General features: G+C 37.3%; 1 protein-coding gene across 1 annotated transcript in view; it reads left to right on the plus strand.

Moving 5' to 3' along the window:
* SPAG17 (sperm associated antigen 17) overlaps positions 1–15849 on the plus strand; it is a 111028-nt gene that overhangs the window by 53011 nt on the left and 42168 nt on the right. Inside the window, exons 18-23 of the mRNA XM_086768109.1 lie at positions 4320–4492; positions 6140–6234; positions 7515–7751; positions 8993–9104; positions 9647–9775; positions 11642–11755. Coding sequence (XP_086624235.1) covers positions 4320–4492; positions 6140–6234; positions 7515–7751; positions 8993–9104; positions 9647–9775; positions 11642–11755 — 860 coding nt within the window. The remainder of the gene's footprint in view (positions 1–4319; positions 4493–6139; positions 6235–7514; positions 7752–8992; positions 9105–9646; positions 9776–11641; positions 11756–15849) is intronic.

Consider the following 15849-nt stretch of genomic DNA (forward strand, 5'->3'; position numbering starts at 1 on the left):
ACACTGGTGCTCTATGGATTAATTAGATTTGATTTATCAAATAGAATTTCAAGCAAGTTATCCAATGGACAAACTGCCCCCCCCCCCCCAATTTGTCTGCAGGCATCCCTTTATCAGAATATGGGAATATTTTAATAGCAACTTTTGTTGGTACCTGAGTAGATGAACAGGTTTGAATGCTAAATAGACAAAGTGTTCCTTTCTGAAGATATGAATTGTATTTTGTATCTTTGCTCTCAATTAAGGAACTCTGTGAGTCCATGTCAGCTTTCCATCACTTGGACTTAAATTATTTTCCGTGAAAAGAGACTGTTGTGATTAGCAGTTACTGGCATCACAGCCAGAAGATATTTACCAGCAGAAACACAAAGTTCCTTGAAGAAAATGCTGGCTGTTTTATGGTTGTTGGGCAAATCCACTAAATGTCTAGTCAATGAATTTTTTTGCATGTCTACAACAGCTGAAATCTTCCCCAGAAGACAGTGAAAAATGATGTGTTCAAGTAAACCTGGGTTTTGGATTCAGATAGACTCAGGCAGAGGGTCAATGGTCTCAAAGCTTGTATCAGGAACAGTGTGGCCTGCTCCTGTAGGGAAGTTATTGTGCTCCTGTACTTGGCACTGGTGAGGCCACACCTTGAATACTGTGTGCAGTTTTGGGCTTCTCAGTACAAGGAGGACATTGAGTTGCTGGAGCAGATCCAGAGAAGGGCAACAAAGCTGGTGAAGGCTCTGGAGAACAAGTCTTAGGAGGAGTGGCTGAGGGAACTGGGATTGTTTAGTCTGGAGAAGAAGAGGCTGAGGGGAGACCGTGTCGCTCTCTACAGCTGCCTGTAAGGAGGTTGTAGTGAGGTGGGTGCTGGTCTCTTCTCCCAAGTAACAAGTGATAGGATGGGAGGAAATGGCCTCAGATTGCATCAGGGGAGGTTTAGCTTGGATATTAGGAAACACTTCTTTACTGAAAGAGTGGTCAGGCACTAGAAGGGGCTTCCCAGGGAGGTAGTGGAGTCTCCAACCCTGGAGGTGTTCAAAAACATGTAGACATGGCACTTCAGGACATGGTTTAGTAGGCATGGTGGTGTTGGATTGACAGTGGGACCTGATGGTCTTACAGGTCTTTTCCAACCATAATCATTCTATGAAAATCTATTACACAAAAGTCTATTGGAGCCCAGAGCTATTTACTTTGGCATCTATTCTTACCCTGCTTTGTGGCACTGGACATTAAAGGCCTGATTGAAACTGCTTAAACATAAACACCTGGTGCCAGTTTAGCTGCCTGGTGTAGCTGAGATGTCCACACAGGGCTGACACGTATGACATGAGACCCATACTCTTTTGGAACAGACACTGGAGACAAGGTCACATACCCTAGTATATCTGACATGTTACTTGGTGTTCACATACACTGAGTAACACCTCATCCCAATGGCATATTGTTGTTGTGTTGTCTGTAGGAGCAGATAGTGAGGAACTTCTCAGGAAGCATTTCTTCTTGAAACAACAGCTTTTCATCTATGGGGTCCTAGAGCAATTTGGCTTGAAAGGGCACTGAAATAGTCAATTCAAGGCCAATTGGGAAATGGGAAGAGGTCTTGATACCTGTGAAGCAAAAGTTGCTGATTTTGCATCCACAGAAGGAAGGTGTTCTCTGGTAGAGACATTATAATTCAGTTGAGGATGGAATAGCTATATGCTTCCTCCTTCTCAGTCTTCTACGTACACTGGCAACAAGGCTTAGACATTAAAGATAGCTTCTGCTTGGGGCATGCCATTTTTGTTCAGTGACACTTCATCTGTTTCAAAGTAGCAAGGAGTTCTTAAAGAAACTGGCATGAAAGCTCACAAGAAGTTTTGGCTTTGCTTTTGTTTCATAGAAATATTCAATGTCACTGCTACGTATGCTGCTTAGTATCTTAGCTGTGGGCTCTCACTTGGTTCTGTTATATGGCTTCTATACCTGCCTTTTTTTCTGCCAAATGATCAGCACAGTTTCTGAACTTATTCAATCTTTTTCCTAAAGATAATTTCAGATTTCCAGACAAAGTATCATAAATATTTGCTAGTGTATGTTTCCAAGCAACATAACACTTCTGTGGAAGACAGTCTTTAAATACCTGGAGTGCTTCAAGTTATTGCCTGCGTTAGCTTCCGGATCCTGCTGAGTTGCTAGTTACAGGCACAAACCCTACTTATTAATTAAGCAGTAGTATTACTGATTTTTGCCTTTGTATGAAATAACTGGCTTCTGATTAGTTTAGTAACAATTTATTGATTTTCTTTTTATTAAAATTACTACCTTTCTAATTTGGGGGATGTATTTGAGTCACACTTCCGCCATAGGAGAGTTCTGTACCTGTGTTTACTTTAGTTTCTTCTTTATTATAACATCTTATAGACCACAGATCCACTTTGTAGGGTTGTTCCAGAGTTGCTGTCTGGAATATACTTCTGTTAACCTGCTAATTAGTTGGTTACAGTGGGTCCTGTTACAGCAAATTGTCATGCAAGGGGAAAAATCAAATTTCTTATGTTGCGGCAGCTTTTGCTTCTGGAGATTCAAGTCACCCTTCCTTCTTTTCTGTGGATATCAGGTCCCACAGTTTGTGTAGAACACACAGAAATTCAGGAATTGTGCTGTTCAAAGTGTAGACGGCAGGAGGCTGCACAAGAAATCCAAGGGCTGTTACTGACTAAGGGAATCCAAAGGCATGGGCATATGTACCTGCAGTGATACATGTGTATAAAACATTTCAACTCTGTTTAGGATAAGTGGCCGCTCTATCAGGAAGCCAAATGAATTCAGGACATTATTAAAACTATTCTTTTGCTCAAAGTTAATTTTAATGACATTTGTTTATTGTTTCATAGTAAACACATTACGCAAGTTACTGGAAAAGAATAATCCTTTCTGAGAAATTATTCTGAGTCAGACATTGGCAGTAGTGACATCAGAATACATATTAATAGGATGTGTATTTTTGACTTTGAATGACTGTTTCATTGCCCTAAAATATTTTCCACACGAATAATCTCTTATTTATAACATATATTTATCTTCAAGTTATTCCAGTACTGGCAACTCTAGGTTCCAGCCTAGTTCTGCCTTTTGTTTTCAACACCTTTGTTTTTATAGCTTGTACACTTTTCTTCAGATACAAGCAGAGTCACTTTGTCCCTACTTAGTATATGATCAATGATTTCTCCACGCAAGTTTCCCAAAGCAGGCTTCAAATATATTGCAGGAGCTAGGAGAGACTTGCATATCTTTAAGTTGTACACGAAGTGTATACATCTCCACTCTGTGTAGATAGCCTACATATTAATTCTCTTGGATGTACAATATAGTGTTGCAATAAGACCTTTAAAACTGTCATGAGGTCAAGAATTGGTTGTGCTGCCTACATATTCGCAACCAAGAACTGTAATGCACACGGAGCTTTTGAGTGCAGTTGAATCATCTTGAACTTGTAAATGCAAAAACAACAACTGAATCCTGTGCATTCTTTAAAAGCCCCTTTTAGTTTTGCACACGTGAAGAATTTCACTTTAAAGAATTAGGGTAACACTCCAAACAAGGGGTTGCGTGGCAACTACATGTAAGATTTCTAGCTTCATCCTACCTTTGAAACAGTTTACACAAGGAACTATTTTAGCAGTCATTTCAGACACCTTTGGAAGATGAGACAATGCAGCTAACAATACAAGCTGCAAACTCTGGATCAGTTTGTCATTCAGTGCTTACTTCAACTGTTAATTGTGAATATTCTAAATTTATGCCAGTGTACTGATTCTCTAATCTGGATTTGGATGACGATTTCCAAGCATCTTTCTTGTCACACTGATAAAGAAGAGCTAGAAATTAAATAGAATAACACCTCCTCAGTTGATGAACAAACGAATTAAGTGTATTCTAAAAGACAATATAAATGAAGAGCAACTAAAAAAATAGTTATCCTGGTGGTAAAACAGTGAAGGGGAGAATTAGTCTCAACCTTTCTTAAACTGAATGTCTGTATGTTCTCTGACTTTCTGGATTCTTTGAGGGCAGGCATTCTTTGGAAGACAAGTTTCTAGTATCTCTGCAGAAAGGAGAACCCAAATCTCAAGCATAAGATATGTTAAGCAAATACTAGCCAGGCAAAAGCACCAGCTCCTGCAAAAACTGAGTGAAACCCTGTCAAATGCAAGCTCTCTCTCTAAGGTTATAGAATAATACTATCTGTATAAGAAACTAAGAAGCCAGTTGATCTTGTTTGACCTGAAATTGTATTAGTGAAAACTGTATTATGGTAAATAGAGGAATGTTGTGCTTTTCAGGAACTACCTTGAGCTGGTGGCCAACACAGTGGAAGACTGGGTGAAAGAAGAAGAAGTCAAATACCAAGAAGAAAAGATGGCTCGGGAAATAGAGTCTCTTAAACTGGAAAAAGCCATGGCAGAATTGTCTACATGTGCTGTCAAAAAAAATGGCTTCCCTAATAAAGCCAAAAGTAGGTATCTTTCTATCTTTTATCCTAGAAAATTCATTTTTCATGTTAAGTGCTGAGACCCAAAGTTGTTTGGAACAGAATTGCGTGTATTTTTTCGTAGGGTAGTCTTGTTTTGTCATCTGTATAGGCTTAAATAGGTTTTTAAATGCATTAAATACACTTATTTAAATGTTCTGCATCATATTCTGTTTTGAAAACTGAGACCTTTAATGTCAATTGAAATTTACAATAGCTATGTGTACTTAATGGAATTACTTTAAGGATTACATACAAATATGAATCTCTGTTTAGATCACTGAACATATGAAGAGATGAGCAGTAGTTAAAGTTGGCAACACAGTTCAGGAAAATTCCTTTTTAAAAGGGCAGGATAAAAGCTGGAAGTCAGAAACTGTGGGCTGGAAGCTAAAACTGGAAACTGGAATTGGCTAGGCTGCAGAGCAAACTTTAATTACAAACAACATTTTTGGAGAGTGAAAATTGTAAGCGGATTACACAATAACTGTTGAGCAGGCAGCAAAATCTGAAAATCCCTTTTGACAAAAGAGAACGTTTGTTCAAATTCTCTGTTTGCGTATTTAAATGGTATTAACAATGATTTGTTGATATTTAGCCTTTGTGTTTTTCACCTGCTTTGAGAATGCACTTTGGAACCTTCTAGCACTAGCAATTAGCATTTACAAAAATAGGAATGTTATTCCTTAAAACATTTAACATGTCTGATTATCATCTGGAAACCAAAAGGACTTCTAAATCACAATTTGTACCTATCTAGCTGTCACAGGACAATTTTGCCCATCTGATGCCTCGTGACAGATATGATTCATAGAGAAGTTCTCTCACTAAAGGAAGATAATAGTCTCTAGCTGGGACATGAAGACAGTCAACAGTGTCTTTAGGAGATTTCAATTTCACTGACACTGCTGTAACCCACAGTGCAATTTTTACTTTTTAATACAATGTAATTTAACTAGAAGTTTCTGGTAGTATACTTTAATTTATCTTTTCTAGCAAGGAAATATTGTGTCTCCAGTCATGGTATAAAACCACATACCTAGAGAGATACCCTGTTCATGAGTCATAGGTGCTCTAAAGCTCTAGTAGTAAACAGTGGATATGATGAGTGCTTGTTTAGTGAAGGTTTGAACGTTCAGACAGCATTTATTCACTTTTTTTACTTGAAAGGTTGTAATATTTATGATTCTGGTATTAGGCTTGTTCTGGAATCTGGTGAGCTTGTTAAATCACCAGATCTGAATTTTGGAACAGTGGTAGTGGCAAAATAACAAATACTGCATATTGTTTATTCACATTGCTTATCTGCATAAAAAAAAACCCCAACTTGTTGCAGGAGCAAAGCCTTTAACAGCAAGAAGCAGTCTTTAAATATGTTGATATATTGTTTAGCATATTTGGTCTCCAGAGCTGTCAGATTAATTTCTTCTAACCTAAGGAACCTTTCTATTTCATCTCTAAAAATATTTTCTTTATTCTACTTTTATACTTCTATACTTTACTGTTTACAAATATATTTTCTTTATTTTATTTACTTGCACTTCTTTTATTTTTATTTTTCTATATTTGTTTAGTTATTCAATTTTCACATATTTATTCACACCTCATTTATTCCACTTTCTTTTCTCAAAGGCAGCACTTCAGGACCTGAGAGTGTAGTGGAGACTATTCCAGAATCTCAATCCAACAATGAAAAAACTATTTCTATCAGAAAAAGTTCTCTAAAGGTGAGGCAACAATATCTATGTTTCTGAAATGCACTAAATAACACTGCTTTCCCAGGAAGGCAAGCCTTTATTCTTATATAGACTTAGTAGTTTTAGTTTTTGTGCTCTTGACTATTTTTGTATATTTTGTTTCTTGTTTTCTTTAATTTATTCCTTATTGATTCAGTTTTATTATGTTATTTTCTTAAGGGAAGACTGTTTGGAGCTAGACTAGACATTCCAAAAGCAATTCATAATTGCAGTACTAGGAAATGAGAGTCATGGAGAATATCCTGCTTCTCATTGAAGTTTTGTGGTTATAAAGCTATGAAAATGCAAGATCCAGATTTATGAAAGTACTTAAGTACCCAACTCCTCATTTCACTATCTACATCTCTTTGAAATTAAGGAATGTAAATATAGTACTTCAGAGTTCCCTTATGTCAGAGCATCCCTTTTTATAGATGTAGACCATGGTCGTGCACTGCAGGTGAATTGACTTGCCTAGGCTCACACAGTGAGTTTCTGGCTGAGGCAGGAGTTAAGCACACGTTTTTTAAGCCTTAGCATTGGCATTATCCATTACTCTACACAAATGTAGCTTAACTGATGTATTCGCCTTCTTTCTTTGACTCCTCACAGCCATAGTATGTCTCATCCTTCTTATAGTGTGTAGTGCTCTGTTGAAGTACTGACTGGAATGTAGATATGAAATAATGTTACCCCATTCCTGCGTACTCAGCCTAACTTGTAAATGTGAATGCTTACCATTTTGTCTACAGAAGTGTTTGTGCTTTGGTATGCTTAAAATATAAAATGCTATAAACCTCTAAATACTCTGGAAAATCTCAGATTTCTCTTGTTGTCTTCCTGACACAAGTTGATAATTCTGGCATTGATACCCAATTCCTCTTTCTGTAAAAGAATAAAATAATGTTATGTCACAGTTGTATTTTGGAAATAAACTAATACCAGTGATGCATTCTGATTTAATGATAAACATTGTGGAAAAGTGCACAACAAATGATTTGTTTATGTCTGAGTGTGTAATATACAAATAATCATCTGATATTTCTCCTGTGGTCAAGAATGGCTAAACCCATGGATTGAATGAGTCAGTAATTTTATGCAAAATATAGGGCGTAATATTGTAAAACTGTAGGCAAGTTTGGAAAACATGAGTGACTTAGAACATTGATTCCTTTGAGTTTGTTTACTTGTACTCTTTTCAGCATGCACTTATTAAATATCTTGTAATACAAAGAGAACATAGTCATTTGAATTCCTAACATTTAATGTAGGCTTGGAAGGAGGAGAAGAACCTATTACTAGAGGAAGCAAAAATTAAGGAAGAAGAAAAAGCAAAAAAAGAAAATTTGAGAGGTAAAAAGAAAGGGCAGGAGACAGTAATACATGAAGAAAGTGAAGATTTCAACAAGAAATCTTCTGAAGAGAAGCTTAAAGATGAGCCAGCAAAAACACCTGAACTTGAGGAGGATCCCAGCATCCCAGAAACACATTCTGATAAAGTTTATAAGGTAAGGAGTCATATTATTGCACCACGTTAGGGGACCGCTAACTGTTTATATATGGAGTCAAGATTACAGGAAAGCTATTACCCTTGGTGAAACTGGAGTTCAGGGCAAATTAAACCTAACTAGGTCTTGTTAACTTCATCATTTTAGCAGCAGATCCTTTCCTAAAAGTTTTGGAAAGCAGTTTCTGATATTTAAGATTATCCTACAGAAGTCTATTTCATTATTTTGGATGAGTTTTAATGTATGTGACACACAAATGTATATTTTAATATATAATGAACACAAAGATAAGTTGTTCATGTTTTTGTGTCCATGGAAAATATATTTATGGAATGAATTTTGCCTAAAAATATTACTTTCTTGGGAGAGGGTGGGAAAAGATAGCAAAGAAAACCTTAGAGACATGTTGTAACTCCCACATTCAGGGCCTGGTAGACCTAGTTGAAGTTTGGGCTGCCCACATTGGAAATCAAGTAAGAGGAATTTACTCTTTCTTCCATTTCCTGTTTCAAAATTAATGTTCTTGGAGTGCCCTAATACAAGCCATTCTGCCTGTTACACTAACAAAGGGATATTTCTTACAGAGGGAACTCTTCACTAGTTGTGTCCAGACAGTTTTCAGGCAGTTTGCACTGCTTTATATTTGCAGTCTAAGCCTTGCATCGAAGACTTGCAGAAGTTAATTTATTTTAGTCTAAACTTGCTTGAGTACAGGCTTCAAACTTAGAGATGTATAACATTTCAGTCTGAACTTGCTTGAGTACACTCACCTAGTTTTTGCCAGTTTGTGGTTCTTTTGAAAGGCACAGCAATCTAAGAATCAGACTTACAATGAATTCCAAAATCTAGAAGGTGGAAAGCTGAATCTTTATCTGCCCTTTATCTGATCCCATGGCATTTTACTTTGTACGTTATCTCATTGTACTTAGCCAGAGTTTCTTTCTCTTCCATTATGTGTTAAGCCACCAGCCTACTTGCTATTCTTCAGCTCCTGTGTTGGTTCCATACCACCAAAGGACCAGATTCTGCTGTCATGTGTAACAAGTTACTTCATTAGTAACTGAGAAATTATTTGGGTGTGAGAATAACATGTGTTTGCTAGAGTCATCATTACATTAGTTAAATATCTAAGCAAAAAATGTTGACCAGAACAGTGTTATCCTGATGATCTGTCCCTCATTTGCCTCTTTCATGGCTTCTGCCTTTCTCATTTATGCATAATCTAAAACTTATTTTTCCAGTTTCTTGGCTACAGTACAGGGGAGGATCTTATTCAAGTATCAGGAACCACTCAATATCTTTTCCCATCTGATGGAGGACAGATCCAAGTAGAGAACATAGAGTTTGTAAAAGGTGATTCTTTTATGCTTTGCTTGCTAACTAATGGCATAGTTTCTTGATTTGTAAATGCTTTTTCACATCTCAGCAGCAGAAATTCAGTTAAAGATACTGTGAGAGTATCATGTAATTCCATATTAGCCTTTATCGCTACTAATGCTTACATTTTGCTGTAGTATGTTAACAATTGGTAGATAAATAAAATTTAAAAAAATAGAAGTTGAGAAAAATCAGCTTATATTTGTCTGTTAATGGCAACCAATGCACGGTATTCCAAGAATGCATGTTCAAATAATTTGTTCAGTCAAATGCAATACATACAAGCAATGGAGTTCCTCTGAAGCCTCTTGATTCTAATTGTCAGGAAGTTTTTAAATACTTAGTCTAAACTCAGCTAACCTTAATTTTATCATCTTGGTCTACTAATGAGCAATTTAGTCCCCTTCTGAGTAATTTTCTCTTTTGTGTGCTTTGTAGTTGCAGATGCAGGGGTTTTTTGGACACAAGGCACTTCTGAAGCGTGGTGGGAGCAATAATAGTATTCTGTTGCTTTGCAGGTCTAACTTTGGTGAAGGTGAAAGTGGTAAAAGACAACCACAATTTCTTCATTCATATCACAGATCCCAAGAAAAACTTAAAAGAATTTGAAGTGCAAGAAAGTAATGAAGCACAGAAAATTAGATCAGGTTAGTGGATTGACATCACTGATATAAAGAATTAATAGTTTCACATATTTAGTAATCAGATGCAAACCTTATCAATTAACATGACATAAATTCCTACTAATGGTAGAGGGTAGATTAGATCAGTGTTGCTGTAAATAGATGCATATTTTCAAATGAAAAATGTGAGCAGAAATCTGTTATTGGACATTATTCAAAATGACAAAGATATCAGAATCTCTGTGAATTTGAGGCTTTGTTCCATCATAAAGTGTAAATGAACTATTCAGCTATGTAGTGCCATTCATCAAGAAAACCAAGTGAATGTGCACTTTTTTAGCCAGTACCATCTCTTAGAATTCGCTGACCAGATCATAAGTCCAAGGAAGATGTAGAAATATTTTTTCAGTGACCAGACTTCCAATTAAAATAATATTTGGGTGAGTCTTGGAAGTTTACAGATCTAGAACAGCTCCAACTTGTTGGAACTGAAATAACCTTTGGACCCTCTGAGTCAGGAGATAGCAAAGATGGAGCATGCCACCTGTCCTCATCCTCTAGGACTGTGTTGTGTGGAATGCTAACTTAGGCAAGGAGACGGATATGAGGTCAGAATAAGAGCCAGTCGTTGAAAAACACAGGACTAAGTAAAAATCTGGTTGGCTGACTTAGGCACCATGTAGAGAAGTCTTACTAAGATACAGAAGCACAGTACAGGTCAACAGGAGCAAGATGTTTCCACAGAGGAGATGTTTCTTGTCTGCCCTTCTGAAAGTGGTCCTGTATCATTCTGGGGTCTGACAAATGGTACTTTCAATCACAGTGTGCTAGCATCTGAGGCAAGCTGTATTCACTTGGCACGAGTGAGAGGCTTTCCTGCCGTGTAAACAGGAGTCCCTTATAGAACGGCAGTAGGCAGAAGACTCAATCCACTCTGATTCTTGGCAGTGGTTGAATGGTACAATGGTAAGCTTTTAATGCAGTCAAAATGGCAAAACAACGTCCTGCAGGTGGTTGTCACCAATGAACACTGCAGTGACAAACAGTAAATTGGAGCAGCTGAGGTCTCTGTATCTGTGCCTTGTTCATGAAGGAACTGGGAGATGGGTAGGAGTTGGGTGTCTTCCTTAACCTTCTTTTGTTGTTGTCTGTGCTGCTCCTCATAGTATTAAGAAACTGTTCCGCATGTTGGAAATCCCAAGGATTTCCTCTTACCAGCAGAACTTTTCTTTAAGGCAGTAGGAGTTGAACTAGAGGCAAGGTAGGATCCAGTGTCACTGTCTTGAAGGTGTAACCTTGCATAGTTCGTGTGGTTTTCAAGGATCAAGTACTCATCACATAAAATCTTGTCCTGCACCTCTAAGTGAGCATGTCTGCTGATCCACTTTCACAAATACCAGACATATCTTTGGATCTAATTTCTCAACTTTTTCTCCTTTCTTTTACTTTCTCCTCAAGGTACAGTTCCTGTGACAGTGCCTGAGAGACAGTGACTTATTACTGCATGGGCCACATGTGATCAAAATAAGCAGTTTAGCATTCTTGTCAGCCAAGTAGAGAACAGAAGCAAGAATCCTTGATCTAGGTTCTTTTGCTGTTTAAATTCACAAAGACTTTTCAGTGATTGTTGCTGTTAAACCTGTTTTTACACACCTAACTGATTAGAATGCAATTTGTAGGTGAAAAATCACAGCTATATTACACAAAACTGACTATTATATACTACCCCATGAGTGGAATGGTAAAGTTTTCCCCATCCTGTATTAATCTGTTTTACAGATTAGGCATCCACATTGAGGTGCCACTCTTCAGACCAGTCATTGCTTTGCAGATCAGGTGGTTCTGGTATGTGTTGGTATCCTTAAAATTAATTCTAATTTTTTTTTAAAGGAAAATTGAAAAACCAAAAGAAAGCTGTGAGCAAGTTTGGATCTTTTTCAGCCACCTTGGAAAATGGAATCCAGCTGTCTCTGAGCTATTATGGACCTACAGGGAAGACAGCAGGTAAAGTAAGCAAATAGAAGAGGATATTTGAGAACCATAGGGGGAATTATTTTCTTTTTTTTCTTCTTTTTTTTTCTTTTTTTATACACTCCTTAACCCAATAATTTGTTGCATGCAATTGTGCCTTTCTCAGCAGCTGTTACTACATGGTAGGGAATTTTCAGCAAGGCTCGAGATGAGATTACATTGTCAAGAATATTCTATGATTCATATTTCAAAATGAAGAGAGGTCTCCATGCTTTTTTACTTACAATGAAAACAGAACAGTGCAGGGAGAAACTTGCAAGTATTGTTATTAAGTAGCCCAGCAAAATCAGCCAATTAATTTGAGCCAAAGAAATGTGATTTGCTGAGGAGTCATCTTGGTTTTCCAAGAAATAATATTTTTGTAAACTTATATAGGTGATTTTGGAACTTTCATTTTACATTAGGAGTTGGACTTTACGTTACAGTTGTGCAGGCATAATGAGGGATTTCTCTCAGCCTTTCAATAAACACATTCACCAACTGGAAGCAATTGCTTCACAAAACCACAATGAAAATAGCGTCTGCTTTTACCAAGAGCTTTTTGTTTTCATTACAATTGAAAGGCCACTGAAACCATCATATGGATAAAAGTGAAACCCTCCTCTGATCAGAAAATAATCCCAGCATTTTTCAGCTCTTAAAATACGAAAACATTTAATTGAATGCATCTTTGTGTGGACTGTGGTAAACCATTCAACTATACACTCACTTTTAATTATTCAAATATACTTTACAAATTAATTACTGAAAAAGGACAGTTTAAACTTGGGCCAAGAGAGCTTTCACAATATAGTGGACTATGAAAACTTGTATTTTGGCATAAAGAGAAACATGTCTAATTAAACACCTACATGTCAGCAGTGATGTTCGGGTTTTTTCACATGTACCATAAGCATCCTATTTGCTGTTAGGATAATCCTTGTTGAGCTTTAGAGCAGCACTGTTGACTTGGCATTCTTTGATTGTTTGCAGTTTTTCTACAGTCACTTGCTTATGGCTAATTCCACTTGTGGGTGCTTGTATTGTAAGTGCTCAGAAAAATTCTGACCAGAAATATTCTGGTTTAGACTATTTTCATACGCCATCCATTCCTAATGTAGAATGGTATGCCATGTAATCCCAGTTTCTCTCCACCGATTGGTTAAATTGGGTGCAAATCATTCATTTTCCCCTGTGTTACTGAAATAATTTTCTGGAAACTCTCTAATTCTCATTTTTCTCATTGTTTTTCTCATTTTATCTGTTTCATCTTCCTTTTAGGGAAGCTAAGATCACAAAAGGCCTCAGGCTGTTTGCCAGCTTTGTGCTTCTTTTTTATTTCTTAGTTAAATGTTAATTTTTGTTTAAGTTTTTAATTGACAGGCTGAGACAGTTGAGGCTGTTCAGTCTGGAGAAGAGAAGGCTCCGGGGAGACTTATAGCAGCCTTCCCATACCTAAACGGGGCTTATAGGAAAGACGGGGCAAAACTCTTCAGCAGGGCCTGTTGTGACAGGACGAGGGGAAATGGTTTTAAAATAGAAGGAGATAGATTCAAACTAGACATAAGGAAATTTTTTTTTTTATAATGAGGGTGGTGGAACACTGGAACAGGTTGCCCAGAGAGGTGGTGCCCCATCCCTGGAAACGTTCAAGGCCAGGTTGGATGGGGCTCTGAGCAACCTGATCTGGTTGAAGATGTCCCTGCTCCTTGCAGGAGGGTTGGACTAGATGACCTTTAAAGGTCTCTTCCAACCCAAACCTTTTGTGATTCTGTGATAATTATTTGTTTTCTCTAGCATGACCAAAATTTAACTTCAGACCACCTTACAGCCAGGCTTAGAAGTAAGCTCTTAATCGCTTTGTGAGTCTGGCACTGCTTCAGCACCTGCAGGACTTTCACCTCTGGATATTATAGAACCTTTGCACTTGCTCTTTGTGCCTTGATGAAATAATGAGAGTACAGCTCCAACTGCTAGAGATCTGCACTTGTGTGCAGGAGGAAGGAAACCTTCCTTAATCATAGAATGGTTAGAGTTGGAAGGGACCTTCAATCTGATAGTCCTCTGGAATTTCCCATCTTTCTCAAGATTTCTAAAGACATTTTCCCTCAGTCTCAACAATCCACTCTTCTTTATTACCCTCAAACACTGTGTTCTTGTTTTTCAGCAACCATGGTTTTCTTGCTACCATAGCAAAGGGGTAGGTGAAATTTCCTTAAAGGTCAAGTGTCAGCTTCTATTGCTAAATTCAGCACTCTGGAAAGTAGTGTTATCTGAAACTGAGCATGCTCCGCTTCACAGGATGCGTAGCTGTGCAGGATAGCACCCCTCATTGCATATCAGAGCTTGCTTATACTCAGTTTGCAGTGTTCACATGGGTATTTATAGTCACTTGTCAAGATGGATTACATTCAGTAATGATTTTATAGGACAGTTGCTTCATTTTGGCTATCCTGCTTCTCTATCGAGCACTGTCAAAGTTTCCTAGTCAGCTGTTTCTTCTCACCATACACCTGGAGATGGGTACTTCTACTTGTTTGTTGCATGGCCATGCTGTCTAATAAATGCGTGTCAGAATGGACCCCATGGAGAATTTTAAACTTTCCTAATTATATAATTAACTGAGAATTTATCTATAGCATACTACAAATAAAACAGATTCATCAGATTTACAGTAAGCTGTAAAAGCCACACAGCATAAATTTCAGTCCATGGAAGCAGAGCCACCTAACAAAGCATCAGATTATCATGCATCAGCTGATGAAAATGAGGATTTCAAAAATGTTTGTAGTAATCTAAATTTCCCTTTCAGGCTAAAGGTCATGAATATGTTCGGATACCTGTGCATTTCCCCAGTGCTGGCACCAAGACAAAAACTGAGACTGAAGGCTTAAAAAGTGAGGTGGAAGGCTTGTTATCCATGGACTCCTAAATAGGACTTTTTCACCAGATGATCTAGTAGTTTCTTCTGGACTTATAATCTTAAGTTTTGGATCACCTTTGCCGTTGTCATAAATCCAGAATCATCCATAAGGCAAATGAACATCCAATAGGCTTTCTAGTAGTTTATTTTTAAGGTGGCCTCTGCATTTTCTTATCTGCAGAGCTAAAACCATCTATGCTAAAACTTTTCAGGAAACAGTGGACATAGAAGCACTTAGGCCTACCTTTTTTTTAAATCTTTTTCAACCAAAAACTAACATTTCATCTGCATTACAGAAAATGCTATGATTTCACACCAGAATGGTTCTTTTAGCATGCTTCTGGTTGCATTTCTTTCCTTCTTTATCTGAATGTGATCTGGCTTGCAATTTGTCGATGAGGTGTTTAGCTTTCCTTTGCCTGTTTTATCACTTTTCACATTAAATAATATTGTTCATTGGAAGAAGCAGAATTAAATTATCATTTTGCCAGAAAAAAAAAATAAGGATTTTTGAAAGTCTTCCTAAAGATATTTTTGAAATGACTGACTTGTTGGTAAACTTCATACTTGGTAGAAACTGCTAAGCAAATCAAGTTTGCTTTATTTGTTTAAAAAAGGTTTACAAGGTAGTTTCTGAGATCATCATGTTTTGTTCGCTGGTGTTTTCTTTTCTTATCTATATGGGTGTGGTTAAGATGTGGATAATAAGTTGCTCTATCTGGGGTAACAAGTTCTCTAAAACAAACAAGAATTCAGTTCCTTAAAATGTCTGGATGGGAAACAAGGTGCTATTTCATGAGTTGTAGGTTTCAGACTTAGGCTGCCTTCAAGCAAAAAAAAAGATGGTTTTAAAAAAATCTTTCAAAAAAGCATTAGGGTTAGAGCTGAGTAGGTTTTTCCAGTTAAAGAGAAATGTCAGTTTGTTGAAACAAAAAAAAGTTTTTTTACAGAAAATCTTAATTTGTATTAATTTTATTTTCAAGAAACTGTTTTGGAAGGCAACATGACTGCTTTCTGTCAACAAGCTTAGCAGGCTGTCCTAATGCTTGGCCTTTAAGAACTAGGAGAGTCTTGGAAAGTCTAGAACATCAGAGTCTTTCTAAATCATTACAGCAAAATGGAGCTATGTAGTGCAAAACTACTGGAATCTGTCCGTGCTGGATCA

Source organism: Chlamydotis macqueenii, chromosome 1 (genome assembly GCF_036417535.1).
Source record: "Chlamydotis macqueenii isolate bChlMac1 chromosome 1, bChlMac1.mat, whole genome shotgun sequence".
NCBI lineage: Eukaryota > Metazoa > Chordata > Aves > Otidiformes > Otididae > Chlamydotis > Chlamydotis macqueenii.